This window comes from Mastacembelus armatus, chromosome 18, assembly GCF_900324485.2.
Source record: "Mastacembelus armatus chromosome 18, fMasArm1.2, whole genome shotgun sequence".
In the NCBI taxonomy this organism is placed as follows: Eukaryota; Metazoa; Chordata; class Actinopteri; order Synbranchiformes; family Mastacembelidae; genus Mastacembelus; species Mastacembelus armatus.
Genome location: NC_046650.1, coordinates 10855181 through 10869823, shown reverse-complemented (window position 1 = coordinate 10869823; position 14643 = coordinate 10855181). Strand labels below are relative to the sequence as shown.

Sequence of the window (14643 nt, the reverse complement as noted above, 5' to 3'; positions counted from 1 at the left end):
TGAATCAGGAAACTTCAGCAGCTGGTTTCAGACTTACAATCCACTAAGCTGTCACCCGGTTTAGCTTTCACCACACCCTGTCCTCAAAGACATGCAACGAGACCGATACAAGATGTGCAATCAGGCCGTGTCTCCACCGATAAGCATCACAGGAACTTTCCAATCTCAATACAGTACACGGGGTCACCTGAAACAGAAAAAGTTTGGGAATCCCATCACTGTGGAATGTCAGGAGGCTCTAAATCACATCACCAGAGTCTCGCTCAAGTCTGGTCTGCTCTACAGATGAACTGAAGAGCAAAAATGAGGAATGGGGGTGAGATGTGGCTGTTGCACAGCTGTCCACCTACATAAAGACCTTGTGGACCCCTTGTTCCCAAGAAAGTGAAAGTTCTGCAATCTGATACAAGGCAGTCTTTAAAGAAGAAACTGGGAAGGAGAATGACTTCACCCCAATTGCTAAGTATCTCCTGCGGATTCCCAAGGACAAGGAGACAAGGACAGTTGCTTATTACAGACTCCAGGAACTGCTTAAAACAACCTTACAAACATAGGTTGGTCTCCAGTCTGGTGTGCCTGATTACAGATGTGAGTGTGCTGAGAAATGTTCTGACAGAAGGCTGCGGGATGATCTCAGTGCACTTTGGACAACTCTCAGGATGTCAACACTAACCGATAAAAAGATAAATTCCTACATGTTGATTTGAAGGATGTGCTGTCATGTGTAAACACCCCCGACCACCGGATGCACACACATGCTCATATACATAGACTAAACCAGCACACACAGTGATCTATTCCCACAGTAGCCTCACAGTTAGTATTTCCTGAAAGGAGCTCAGGGAGTAATGCTGCTAAACAGATTCACTGGCAGGCCCACGCTTTTTGTTTGCTGGTGTGTTTCTGTATTTCATTGTGCATCTTTGTTTTTTTGTGTTGTGTACAGAAGAAGAAAAACAGAAACATTTCCTCAACCAGGTCTGAGAAGAGTGATGGCATCTTTCCTGTAAAATCTTGACACCCGATAATCATTTTCCACTATCTCAGAGAAACATGCAGGAGTTTTGTTGTTGTTTTGCTCCAAATTCCCAGAGTTGAAGAAGCTGTTGTGTCAGAACAAAGGAGTATTGGTAAATCAGACAGCAAGAAAAAAAGAGGGACAGATGCTTCTCTTCCAGTAAAGCCGGCAGCTGCAAACTTCCTTTAGCCTGTGACCTTTGACGTAGCGTGTGCGCCTCTTCATCACCTCCTTCTGACTTGACAGATTTCGGTCAACAGCTCTCAAACACACACACACACACACACACACACACACACACACACACACACACACACACACACACACACACACACACACACACACACACACACACACACACACACACACACACACACACACACACACAACCAGTGAGGAGATCAGACAGTGAAAGGAAAGTAGGAGGGAGCGGAGAAAGCCGTTGAAAAAATCAAGAGGTTAACAAAAGGGGACAAACAAGTTGCATTTAAAGGAGGGTACAGTCCTCGTAAAAGACCCTGAAGAAAAACCCTTAAGATGCTAAAGGAGAAACTCATTCCACCTTAAATTTCCTTGACAGTCAGTTTGATAAATTGTGAGTCAGAAAGAAATGGAAGCACAAAAAATAAATGTTTGTAGAGTTTTATTATCGTTCATGGCTAGAGTGTGACCCAATAAGTGATGCATTATTGATTATGAATACTTTTTACAGTGAGACACACTGGTACGTAGCACCTTAAGTACCTAGTATACTAGTACTATACCTCCACAATGACAATATTTGTCACCCACTTTTTTACCAGTGGAAGCAGAAATCACAGTAAATGCAGAATAATCCCATAATTGTGAGAGCAGAACAATAACAATAACTAAGACCTTCATAGCATTAATAAAAGGAATCAACCTTAGCTGACAGATTAGTCAGCCAGCAATGCATGGCTACGTCTCCACTGTTGTTACTCGTTAGGCAATACTCAGATCTGATTTAACAAGAGGTGTTTCTGCTCTATGTGATCCCTCTTTGTGAAATGGCTCATTTGCATCTGGTGCACATGGAGACACAGGACAGTAGCTGGAAAGAGTCTTGGAAAAGGGAAAGAGAAGAAGGGGGAGCAGGGAGGAGGCCTAGGTGGTGGAAGACACAAAAGGCATAAAAGAAATTGACAGAGCAATGGAAAGAAAGAAGGAGGGACAGATGGACAGATGGAGTATTAATAATTCTGCTTTCCACCACTGGCTGTTTCACGGCTCCTTCTTTTTCATGCTCTCCTATAGAGGAGGCTCCTAATAGTTTATATCTTCACTCCTTCATCTCTTACACACACACACACACACACACACACACACACAGCCTTAGTTTATAACACACTTCATGCCTTCTTTACAGCATCTCTGACCTACAAACACAGCAGCAGCCGTCATCAATTAAGGCCGTTTACAGACCTATATGTGTCACTTAATGAGGATAGAGCCAGTGGAACGAGGCTAGAACATGTGGTGTGGAGGGACGGACTAAACTCTACTTTAAGACTGGTGTATCCAATCTGCTCTAAAACTTCAAACACCAAATGACATGAAAGACTGTCCTCAAACACCTGAGGGCAGCTCAAATAAACCCAACGTTTATCCCAGTTTTAAATCATCTGTAATCAGACATCATCATTCAGCACAATATATGTTACAGGTCTTAAATCACTTTGCAGTTCGGTTCTATATAAATAATCCTTATAGCTCAGCTCGTTGGCAGTAGTATTTCCCCCTCCTTACTGATGTCACTGAAAGCTCTCCATCCATCCAACACAAAACACACAAGGCTTTGGGGGTAAGGGATCACCCTCCCACTTTCTGTTTCCACTCTTCTCACCAAAAAAAAAAAAAAAAACCACAAACCTGAACTTTCATCCAATCATTTTAAGCAACTAATGGGGATTGGTGGTACTTGAGCCAGCCCCAAAAAGCCCTCCTCTGCTTGTCCTCAGGAAGCCCATAACGCTTGCCCCCTGCTCATAACTAGACCAAAACGGAGCCAGACTTCGTGTTGTGCAACTGAAGTTTTTACTCGCCATAAAAACATTGAGAAACAAGGACTTGGAGAGACACAGACATACTGTACAGAAGCAGACAGTCTGCAGTGGTTATTGATGCTGTGGGGATTTCTACAGCTAGAGGAAATAGAGAGTCTTTATAAGAACATTTACATAACCTGCTGGAGGAGCTGGATAAATGCACTCCTCTGGTAGGAATATGTTTACTTTTGAAAACATTTAAGTGCAAATTAAGCAGAGCAAAGACCAAGTATTAGGCTACTTTCATCCGTCTGCTGGCAGTGACACTAATGGATGTAATTTGGCAGGCCTGTCAATGTGTCCATCCAACATGTTGGTCCAGACTAAGCTAAGGTATTGGTAAGCATTTCAACCCCTTTTGACCTTTTGGGGGCGATAATCACTGAGAATGAACCCTTTGGGCCACGATGAGGTATCTTGAAAACTTTGTACTTGAGTTTTGTTTTGGGTGCCCAAAAATTATATCTTGAAATTTCTGATCCCTCTGGTGCCATCAACAAGAGATTTTTGTCAATTTCATGCACCTACACTATCTTCCTGCTTTGAACGTGCTACAAACAGCTTATTAACAGTGCATGTAAGTACATATCTGAGATTTAAAGGCTCCCTAGTGACGATGGAGTGTGTGTGCTGGCTCAGGTGATATAAACAGACGCTGCACTATTGCCTTCTCAGGCATCTGGAATGTGTCAGATCCTTGAACGTATTACATTTTAATGGGTCAGAGGTGTGTGAACGCAAAGCTCGCCAAAAATGTGTATGTGTTGATCCCTGCACAATATATAGTGGTGTGTGAGCAAGTGTTAGTGTGACTGTGCAGGACGAGATGAGCTGCAGAGTGTTGAGGACTGAGGTGGTGATAACCAGTGTGGCACGAAGTTCAGCCACATTCCTCAGGTTTCATAAAAAACCTGTAATCTTTGAAGCGCTTTTATTTTGGCTTTTCTTCATTTCAGGACCGCTCAAAGAGGATGAAGCCAGAACGACAGAAAAGAGAATAAAAAGAAATAATGATTGCAACATTCCTCTGGTTACAGCACTTCAACACTTACCAAGGTCCACCTCTCTCTGTCATTTTAACTCCTCTGTTTAATTTATATCCGCCTCATGGCTTCCCGTACATGAATCCCTTGATTATTCACGTCAAGGACACAAGTATTTACAAAACAGACGCAGTGAATGCCTCTTGTTTCCAGTCCAGTCCATCCAGCACAGAGATGGATGTGTTGCATTCAGGGTCGAGTCGAAGCTCACCGCTGCCACGTGCCTCCCTCTTGGGGTTTTTATGAACTTAGGTTTGTAAACATTGTGCAATTGTTTTAGTATGAAATGTTCTCTTTGGCTAACAGCATTCCAGTCACCAGTTCATATCCTGATAACTGCCTTAAAATGGGTAAATCATCTCTTATCCTGCTATCCATCAATAAAACTAAATATTGTAAATATTTTAGCGGCATGTTATCTACTCAGATAAAAATGGAAGGGAGAAATTCTTACTGTCAAACAGAGAAACGGGACAGTGATAACACAGTAAAAGGGAAAGTTCATTGCTGACTCTTTAAACAGTAAATTGAGAAAAAAAATGTAACCTAAGATCCAGTTAAAAGCTTTTTCTGAGATTTTCAAACTGAAAAGTTTTTTTTCTTAGGTCAGTTGTCAGTATATAAAAGGTCAACAAAGTTAAAAGCTCAAAAATTAAAAGTTCACTCAGTTGAGATTTTTTGTTGAACAAAACACTGCCTAATATTTCAACTACATGGAAAGAATTTCTGCTGCAGCCAAAGTCTTTTTTAACTTAATATAAAAACTTAAAATTGTCTACAAATGTAAAAATGACACCATTTTATGTCCTTATGTTATTCTCTTTGTGTCCTTCACGCTTTCATGCCATCGGCCGCTCTCCTTCCTTTTCGGTGTCTCTCTGCCCCATCCATCCTCAGCAGAGCCATCCTGAGTAAGGCAAAGTCTGTGCTGATAGCACGTTGACACAGTCCAGAGCCCCTGTCATTCTCTCGGGCTACAGAAGAGCCTGATAAGCCACAACGTGTGACAGGAGGAAAACATGCTGCACTTCTCCTCCTGCACCTCCATTGCAGCCCCTCAGTTCCTTCATCCACTTCCCTGTTCCTCTGGTGATCCTCTGCGATACATGAATTGACAGCTTGAGATTGGAATTTGAAGGGGGACACCAATGTCTCATCTGTTTCTATTTTATAGGATTCCAGTCATGTTTTGTGGAAGAGGCTGTTTCACTTGGCCATCGACAGAACCATAAACAACACTGCTGTACACTGTAGGGATTTGGATAGTGTTTGCAATAGAGTCCTTTGGCCAGTGATAACAATAATCCACTGACAGGCCTAAGGTTTGGTCATATTATTTTCAGAAATGTCAAAGATCATTAAAGGTGAGAAAACAAAGTCCAAAAAGCAGTAAACCTCTCCAAACCTCCAGTCTAGACACTGAACCCACCTGAAGCCACACACAGACCATCAAGTTTTGGAAAAGCAGAGCAACTGTAGTTCTGGCAACGTATGGCCGTGTCTGTCTGCCACTCAAAGCCCTGGCACCACTGACCCATAAACACATACAGTTCAGCCAAGCCCACTGAGGTTAAAGAAACAGAAAAACAGAGACGCTTGATTTTTCTGCAAACAGCGGGAGCTTGTCGAGTTTTCATGTATGTTTCTTGGTTACGTACTCTGCTCGCCGCAAATTAATTTGTTTTGGAACCACTGCTAGTTCAAAAAGAGCCTTGCAATATATCATAGAATAAAACCTTCAATAAATGTAGTGTTCAGCAACGCATGAGGCTATTTCACACCATGTAGCTAAATCAAAACTGAGAACAGGGCTAATGCTGCTTTAGCTTGCCAAAGTATCCACAACAAAATTGCAGTGACAAATATTCCTGCACGGGCCAGTGCATTGTGGGTACATGTCAGCCATATATTATGAGAATAGCGACTTATGGATAATGAAGTGTCCACAATAAAATAGCCCACTCCTCTCCCATGAGACCTTTTTATATGAGCAAGAAAGAGACAGAGGAAGCACTGCTCAGTTGCGGTTGCAGCGCCTCGCTGTGTCCTTCCCTTCCCGTGCCGGCTGAGCCAGCTCTGCAGTCTGCACTCTGCTATTAATTAAAGCATTTAAACAGATTAATAAGCAGAGTGGGGCTCCAGTCTCGACAGCATCTGATGGGAATTAGGGAGGCGTGCTTTTTGGCATGATGACCCCGATGCCCTTTACTTTGGCTCTCGCTTTGTAAATCCTCCTACTCTGAAACACTGACCTGAATTATTTAAACTTATTTGGTCACTTAAACGTCTCTTTCTTCCTCCTCTGTGGGTTATCCAACTCTGGACTCAAAACACTTCGGTACAGGGAGAAAGACCTAGAGGGCAAAAATAACCAGGAACATGGCATCTTGTTTTCCATTATTTTAAATGACTTGTGCCGGCATTGCTTTTGTTAAGCAGAGCACTCAGCGCCGATTTTCTTCTTAGTCGCTCCCTCCCACCTGTCTCCCCTGCATGTTTGGTGAGCCGTCTAAATTACTGAGGTCCAACACCACACTTACATAAACACAGACACACACTCCAGCCAGTGTATGTGTTAGTAGTTCTGCTCTCCAACAATCACACAGACTGCGATGTTACCGCGTTGCAAATTCAATAAAAATAATGTATCAAGCCTCAAGCTTAAATAACAGAGCCCACCTGTATCAAATTGCAGCATTAAGCTGTGTGACTTGGAGATTTAACAGACCAAAGAATGAGCATTTAAAAGGAAAATGAATCATTCAGTCAGTCATTACACGGGCTGCTGGCAAGTGTTTTCACTTGATCGTCTGCCATGTTGGATTGATTTGCCGCAATGCACTTAAGCAATGCACAATTAATGTACAGCCACAAAGATCATCTATCAGTTCTGCGGCTGGGCCTTTCAAAAAAAAAAAAAAAAAAAACTGAAGTGCTCTGAGGGTTTCCCCACATAAAGAAGAGCCAGTGCCTCACCACTTCTACACAGCAGAGACATATCCAACATTTCTGTCTGGGGACGATTAAAGATCAATTTCTTCTAATCTCATTTATGGAGAGTGTTTCTGTAATTTCTGATTATAGGCGTCAACCCAATAATAATGGTGTGGAAGTAAGAGAGAGAGCTGTTTATGTCTTTGACTGTAAGGCCCCATTGTTTTCACATCATTTAGCACATTAACTGATATTATCTAAAATCATATTTACAGAGAAGATTTAGAGGAGACTGAGCAGGTTAGAAGAAACTTGAGAGGAAAGGTAAATGTTTGTGTTTAAGAGGAAGAAGAGACAAAACAAGAGTATAATTGAAACTGTGCTGCCTCCTATTACACAGTCATGTCCTTCTATTTGTGAGGACATTCATTCTTTGAAAATGCATTCCCTCCCCTCTAATCATCACAACTACATGTCAAACCATAACCCTAACCTAGACATTATTCTGACCTGGATCCTAAAACCATGTCTTAACTCTCAAAGACCCACAAAGTAGAGGACCCACAAATATGGGTCAGCGTGGTCCGATAGTCGATATCATAAGGGGCAAATATGGTAACAAAGTGGTGGCGTGACTTTTTATTTTTTATTCCTGCTTATGTATTTTTAACCTGTCTTTTATTTCTGTAAAGCACTTTGAATTACTCTGTGTATGAATTGTGCTATATAAATAAACTTGCCTTGCCTTGCCTTTGAGGTTATAAGGACGAGGTCAAATGTCCTCACAATGATGCAATTAAACAAAAAAATTGCCCATACGACCCACACATGGCTGTGCACTCTGGGAATGAATGAAACCAACTTTTTTTAGTTAACCAAATGGATATGCATATGCAACAGAGACAATGACAGCAGCAGCGGAGGAGGAAAAAACTGACCGTGTAAGATGTAATTTCAAGGAAGAACTCTACGGTGGAGAGCAGGATGTGGTGTGTTCAGCTGGGAGTCAGAAGTCAGAGGTGAGGGAAGGCCACTGAGGTTTTGAATAGAGACACAAACACAGCGCTCTCATTCCTCCACCCCTACGGCGAATTATTGGGTTTGCTGATAGTGATCTGCCCTGTGGGCAGCTTTAACTGAGCTAGGTGGACAGGCTGCTTATTTCAATTTCAGACAGCAGCAACCTGAGGCCAAGAGGCCGTGATCTGGAGTAAGTGCTGACAGGTAAAAGAGATAAGAAAAAGAAAACTGGGAGTCTGGGAAAAATAATGTTGGTCAAAGCAGTGGGAAGCAATAAGAAAGAAACTATCAGCAAAAGTAAAGTAAGTTTGTTGTCTGCTTATTTGCTGCTCAAGCAACTGTGGGAGCTTTATCAAGGCACTGATGAAGAAATGATCTTATTATACACACCTTAAATTCACAGAAATGCTGTTTACCTCTTTAATGTTGCTGCTTTGGCCTGATATATCACTCATTCCTTAACCCCTGACACACAGGGGCTGAGTGTGACATATATGTATGTGTCCTACCTGTGCACTCGTGCTGCAGACCCTTGCCGTAGTATCCCTTCTCACAGATGCAGTCGTACTGTCCAGTGTGTGTGCCGCACTTGCAGCTTGCCATCACGTCGCAGCAGTCCTTGCCCGCGTCGCACAGAGAAGAGCACCGCAACAGATCCTCTTGGATGTAGCTGCCTGTAGGGAGGTCTGAGGGTGGAAAACAAACGCAGAGAAGCAGGAGGTTGCAGCAGGATCTGAATACACCAGCATGTAGAGAATTAAGCTACAGACACATGTTGATGGGTGAGTATGGAACATTTAAAATAGATTATCTTGATGGAGTAATAAAACATTTCCAAAGGGACAACTTAAAATAAACATTTTTAATTTAAGACTCTTTAAAGTACACAATTCAATACAACAAAGCCTATAATAAGGAAGCTGGACATTTTGCATAAGAAATAAGCTGGGACTGTAACTAGGAGTTACATCTCAAACGAAATTTAAATTTTATTTCTAGAGGACGATGTTCTGGCCTTTATCTTCCTCTGAGCAAGCAGCAGGTCAGAGAAAATCACAGAGACAGCTCTGGTGTACTTTCTGTAACAGGAGTGGCTCAACATGTGGCTCCAAGTTTAAAAAACTGAGTGTGTGTTTTGAGGCTGTTGACAGCATCTTCAGGCAGACTTCAAGACAGAGCATGAAAGACGGACCGGAGGCTGAGCTGATAGTATATGTGTTGCCTTTATTCTCACGGTCTGATCCCTGCACTATCTCACTGATCTCTGCTTCTGCACCTACTGTCTGGGATTTTAGAAACGGTATATAAACATGCGCATACAGTATGTAGTCCTATTCATAATTTACAACTAAACTGTCCTATTTTAAGGTGATATTTCAGCGTAAAAGACAGTGACAAATCCCCTTTAATCACCAAATTGTGGGATGTGTCCCTCAAGTGTGGGAAAAGTGCTTTGCCTGTCCAGTCTGTATGGAAGTGATGCCTGATGGCTGTTGGCAGCACATTACAGAAGAGACCATGTGAAATGCATGTTGTCAGATTTCCTTTAAAATATTATCCGCTTCCTTTAATGTGAACATTGCATTCTGACAGGGTCAAGACCTTCATCTAAAAAATACTGCTATAGGTCAGCTGGTAACAAGAATAGTTGTGGTAGTTTAAACTTTGATTAAACAAGAAGAGTTTGATTAACTCTCCCTTGTGCTGCTAAAATGTGTAGGAGAGAAAGTGGTGAGATGTATTTAAGGCTGTAATAGCTGCTTCTTTCAAATTAACTTCTGAACTCCCTTCCTGGATGTGACCATGTATGTCATATAAAGACTAATAAAGGAAGTGGTTTAGCTTCTTCTGTACAAAAAAAAAATCCAACAAATCAGCAATAAGTCACCCACATCTCTCTTTTTTACCTTCATGCAGTGCATGACGAGCCAGGGCCTCAAACTCTGCAAAGTTGTGCACCAGGTAGCAGTGCTGGTCCTTGGGATGCGAGGCCATGTCGTGGAGCTCCTTGATGTTACCCTGCCAGATGCCCAGAGTGAAGATCTCAACGCCACGGTCCCTCAGAGTTGCTGCCACTGACCGCGGGTCTCCACCATTGGAGTAACCGTCAGTGATCAGGAAAATGGCCTTGGTGGCGTTGGCACGGGAGTGACGCAGGATTTGCTGTTAGAGAAGAAGAAACCGACTCATTAGGTGATGAAGTAACTGAATCAAACCTTTTTAATAATATGACAGCAATATCACTCTTCACATCTAATGCTTGGCAGGAAAACAAATAAGAAACACAAATCGCTTTAATAAAAAGGACTTAACATAGACACCACAGTCCACAGGTGAGACAAAACTGTGCCTAAGTTACTGCAGTCATGCTTTCTCTGTATATATTGTAAAGGCTGACCATTCAAATACACATAACCCACATACTACTCTGCTTCCCAGTGTGCTACCAGCTCCGACTTCAGTGACATGACTGCATTGAATAACAAAGAACGTCACACAGAACCACTAAAAACAGCCCTCAGTTCTAGGCTTCCTCAAAACCCTACATCAGCAAGACCGACAATGAGGACAGTTTGAGAAGCAGGGACAAAAAAAAAAAAAAAAAAAAAGAAAGAAAAAAAGAGGAGAAAGCTCAACAATTGTAATTATTTTTCCTACAGACTACGCAGCTGCTTGCCAGTGGTCTAAAACCACCAGAGTACACTGGGCAACACACACCAGACACCGGCTACAGTTCCCAACTAAGTTTAGCCATCGTTTACAATCTACCACATACAATTAGACAGGGCATTAAAGTTAGGGAAACATGTCTTTACTTTCTCTAGAGTAAAGAAAAAAAAAAAAAAACAGGACCATCTGCTCACTGTGCTGTGAAAGCCAAACTGAAAGAGTCTGGGTTTGTTGTAAGGGTGTTTTAAATTAGGTTGAGAGGTTAAGTGGAAAGACCCAGTGCACAACGGATGAAAAGAAAGAAGTTGGCCCTTTAAGGTGGAGAGAAATGAGACTGAAGAAACACAATGAGCCAAGATGAAGTCAGTAGGATATCTATTTCCTTACTTACTGAAAGTTAGAAAGATCATGGGTATATATCTATCTATAATCTCAGAAAAGACACAAAGAATGTGTTTTAAAAGGACATAAGGGTTATGCATATCAGTAAAATACGAGTTGAAAAAAAGAGGATACATGCAAGGGTGTGACCGCCAAGTGAGAGGAACAGAGCAGGAGAGAAAGCTCTGGTCTTTATTGTCTAATTGGCTAAACTTCAAGCAGTCCTGGCAGGAGCGGCTTAATTACAGAGCCTGTGCAGTGAAGGAAGAAAAGGAGGACAGAGAGAGAACAGAGACGATGGAGAGCCTGGTTTCTCTGATCCTCAAAGTTCTAGTTCTGGGCTGTTCTGGTTCCCAAGCCAGAAGCACGATTACATTTACCGGATTCACGTTTGCAAGTATGTTGGTGCAAACGTGTAGTGTTTTGGGGTGTTTTTAGGTCTTTTATTAGGCGTTTTCTTAAAGTGCTGATGGGCCACAGTGGTTTCTGCGTTAGCCATGAGTCAGTGGCTGGTGTTAGCGAACGTGGAGATGCCACCGAACGAAGCATACGCATGCGAACCCACTAATAATATCCTCCTGAATAGCCTCCACATACTTTGGGTCAGAGTATTAACATGAAGGCGACCACAGGAGCCAGTGTATGGCAGTACTTTTACAGTAACTCTCTGCATGCACCTTATCATTCAAGACAGCTCAGAGAGCAGCGAATAATGCTGCAGGCACAGGATCCGTCGAAAAAAATCACACAGGAAAAGGTATAAACTGACTGGGCTGACAATTCAGGTCTGATGTTAGGATTCAAAACATCCCAGGTATAAAGGACGGCTCAAAAGCAGTGCACCGAAATTATTTAAGTGTCACCGACTCGAGTTACTCGTATGTCTGTGTCAGCTTAAGGCCTCTCCCTTTTCCTTCAGTGCCGTCGTAGATCCAAAGGGGAGGGAAATCATAAGCCAGCAGCAAAGGGGCAGTTTAAGTGTGTCTGGTTTAGAGCTGATGATATCTGTCAAAGCGGCGACGATAACGCAGAGACTAACACGCCTGTAGGGATTAGTGGTAAGAGCAGCAAATCTATCTGCGCTCCAAAATGCCACAAACTCTGGCAAGAAGCAAGAGACCACATTTTCATACGCACACACAATACATGAAACTTTACACCCAGTCCATCAAAGACATGGTGTAAATACTAATCCAAAAAATACATTATGGGGTTTTGCTAATATACAGTGTTAATGCCATCAGATTGTTTATTTTTGTGGTTTGATAATCCAATTTGGTCAGAATTCAGTATTTAATCTGATTACAGAGTTCAAAGTGTGACTGGACTCACCCTTAGACATAAAGTAAATAGATCAGATCTCAAACACTGATCACCTTACACTGGACACACTCAGGAGACTATTTATCTAATCTGGCCAGGGTCCACCCTGATATTCCCCAGGAGGAATTGAACAATGTTGCTGGATAGAGGGATGTCTGCACTATCTTGCTTAATCAGCTGTCACTGCAACCTGATAAGTCACAGAAAATCGATGGATGGATGGATTTTTTTGTAAATTGTTTTTTTTTTTTTGTTTGATGGTGAACCACCAATATAATAAACCACATAAATAAAACCTTAAGTCCACTGAACCTGGACCTTTATTCTGACAGACTCACCATCTCCCACCAGATGCTTGTATGATTACAACATCAAAAGCAGGCACCTTGTTGCGTTTGGCAGAAGGCACTAGGAAACCTTTCCACACCTTGAGGGGCTAATGATGGTGCCAAGTTACCCCAGCTGTTAATCAAAGGCTAATATATGCATGGCAGCTATTCTGAATGACCCCCTCCACAAACAAACACAAACATGCTGCTGGACTCCATTCAACCCCTCCTGTGTCTTTGATCTGAGCCCGAACCCACCTGGCACTGAGCAAAGCTGGTTAATGATTTGTTTCTTTCTCTGTTCACAACAGTGAGCACCAAATTTTAAATGCAGACAAAAGGGAAATGAAAATATAGTGTAATTTAATTACGTTTTTTTCTCTTCAACCTGCTGCACTATTAAACACAATCCAAGACACATGCAGTTTGGATTCATGATATTATCTATAAGTTCGGAGCCTCAAAGACGAGAACCAAAACTCGGGTAATTCAGTGTTTTAGGTACAATGCATGTAAATGCAGACAAAGCGACACCTCACGATATTATACAATAAACACAGATATGAGCATCTCGACTGAAACGAAGCTTGTTTTGGATCCCCATTCAAAGTCGTCATTTCAAGTGTCTCATACCCCAATAAAATCCAGATGAGTTTTAATGCACTTCTGTGCTGACCCACATCTACAGTATGCCTCCCTACTGGCTCGATCACAAATCTGATTTTAGTCTTCGTTTTCCAAAACTAGATGCAAATCAAGGTCGGCTCTACTCCAATCCAGAGGGTGGTGGTTATGTTACTGAGCAGTATGGTAGCTGCCAAAAATGTCAGAAGAATAATAACTTGTGCACTTCAGTAGAAGCAGTTCACATCCACAGTCATAACAGTTATGTTAACTTGCTAATAACTATCGATAAACTAACCCAAACTTATGGGTAAATCACATTTACAGGCTTCAATTCACAGTGTTCTTCATCCAAACAGATCTCTGCTCTCACACTCATGCAGATCACTCAGCAGCTGAATTCAATGGGGACGCTCCTTCTGGTATCACAGCTGAAAAGCACTAATGCGTTTTTTCACCTTCATGAGATTCACCATCCAAAAACAAAAGTTTTATTTGCAGGCATTCCACTGCAGATAAAAAAAAAAAAAAACCTAAATGCATCCGTCTGGAAAGTGCTCTCCCCATCGCTTGGAACTCAGAGCGCTTGTTTTGACAGGCTATCTGCTCCTGCCTTGGGTGGTAAGAATAACAACAACAAGTCTGCAGGGGCCCAACAGAACAACATGCACACATGTCCACACGATTACAGACACTAGACTTTGGTATTACTGACCAGCATCTCAGGGACACATATTTTGAATATTTGAGATAAACTAGGTCACTTCCAAAGATAATTTGTTTAAATTTTTTTCCATGTTTTTCATATATTGCCCCACATCATCTCTGCCTCATTAACTTTATTTCACAAAACAGAAATAGTAAGGAGCTTGGTTGCCACAAGTGCCGTCTAAGAGGCCAAGGAAAGCACAGGTGGATTTGGAGTTAATGAACGAAAACACACAAACCCACTCATCTTTTACTTGCGTCCCCACTTTAAATGACTTCTCTTCCACAGCAGTAAATACAGCTGAAGGCTGGGTTTTACTAATCAATAGTGACTGCTGAGCTGAGCTGTAACCACACTCAATCTGAGACCACAACAGATACTTGCAAACATAAGAGGAAAATAATTTGTTTTGACTTATGCTTGGCCGATCACTCATTAATCATCGTGCTTAAACTGTTGGTTCCCACAACCAGAGATGAGGCTCGATGACTGGTAACTTGCCTGGAGTATAGCATGGAGTGTGACT

General features: G+C 42.1%; 1 protein-coding gene across 2 annotated transcripts in view; it reads right to left on the bottom strand.

Moving 5' to 3' along the window:
• Nucleotides 1-14643, bottom strand: part of svep1 (sushi, von Willebrand factor type A, EGF and pentraxin domain containing 1) — a 68578-nt gene that overhangs the window by 38562 nt on the left and 15373 nt on the right. For both annotated transcript variants that reach the window (XM_026299390.1, XM_026299391.1), the window contains exons 3-4: nucleotides 9989-10244; nucleotides 8591-8767 (exon numbers count right to left, since the gene is read on the bottom strand). In XM_026299390.1, coding sequence (XP_026155175.1) covers nucleotides 8591-8767; nucleotides 9989-10244 — 433 coding nt within the window. The remainder of the gene's footprint in view (nucleotides 1-8590; nucleotides 8768-9988; nucleotides 10245-14643) is intronic.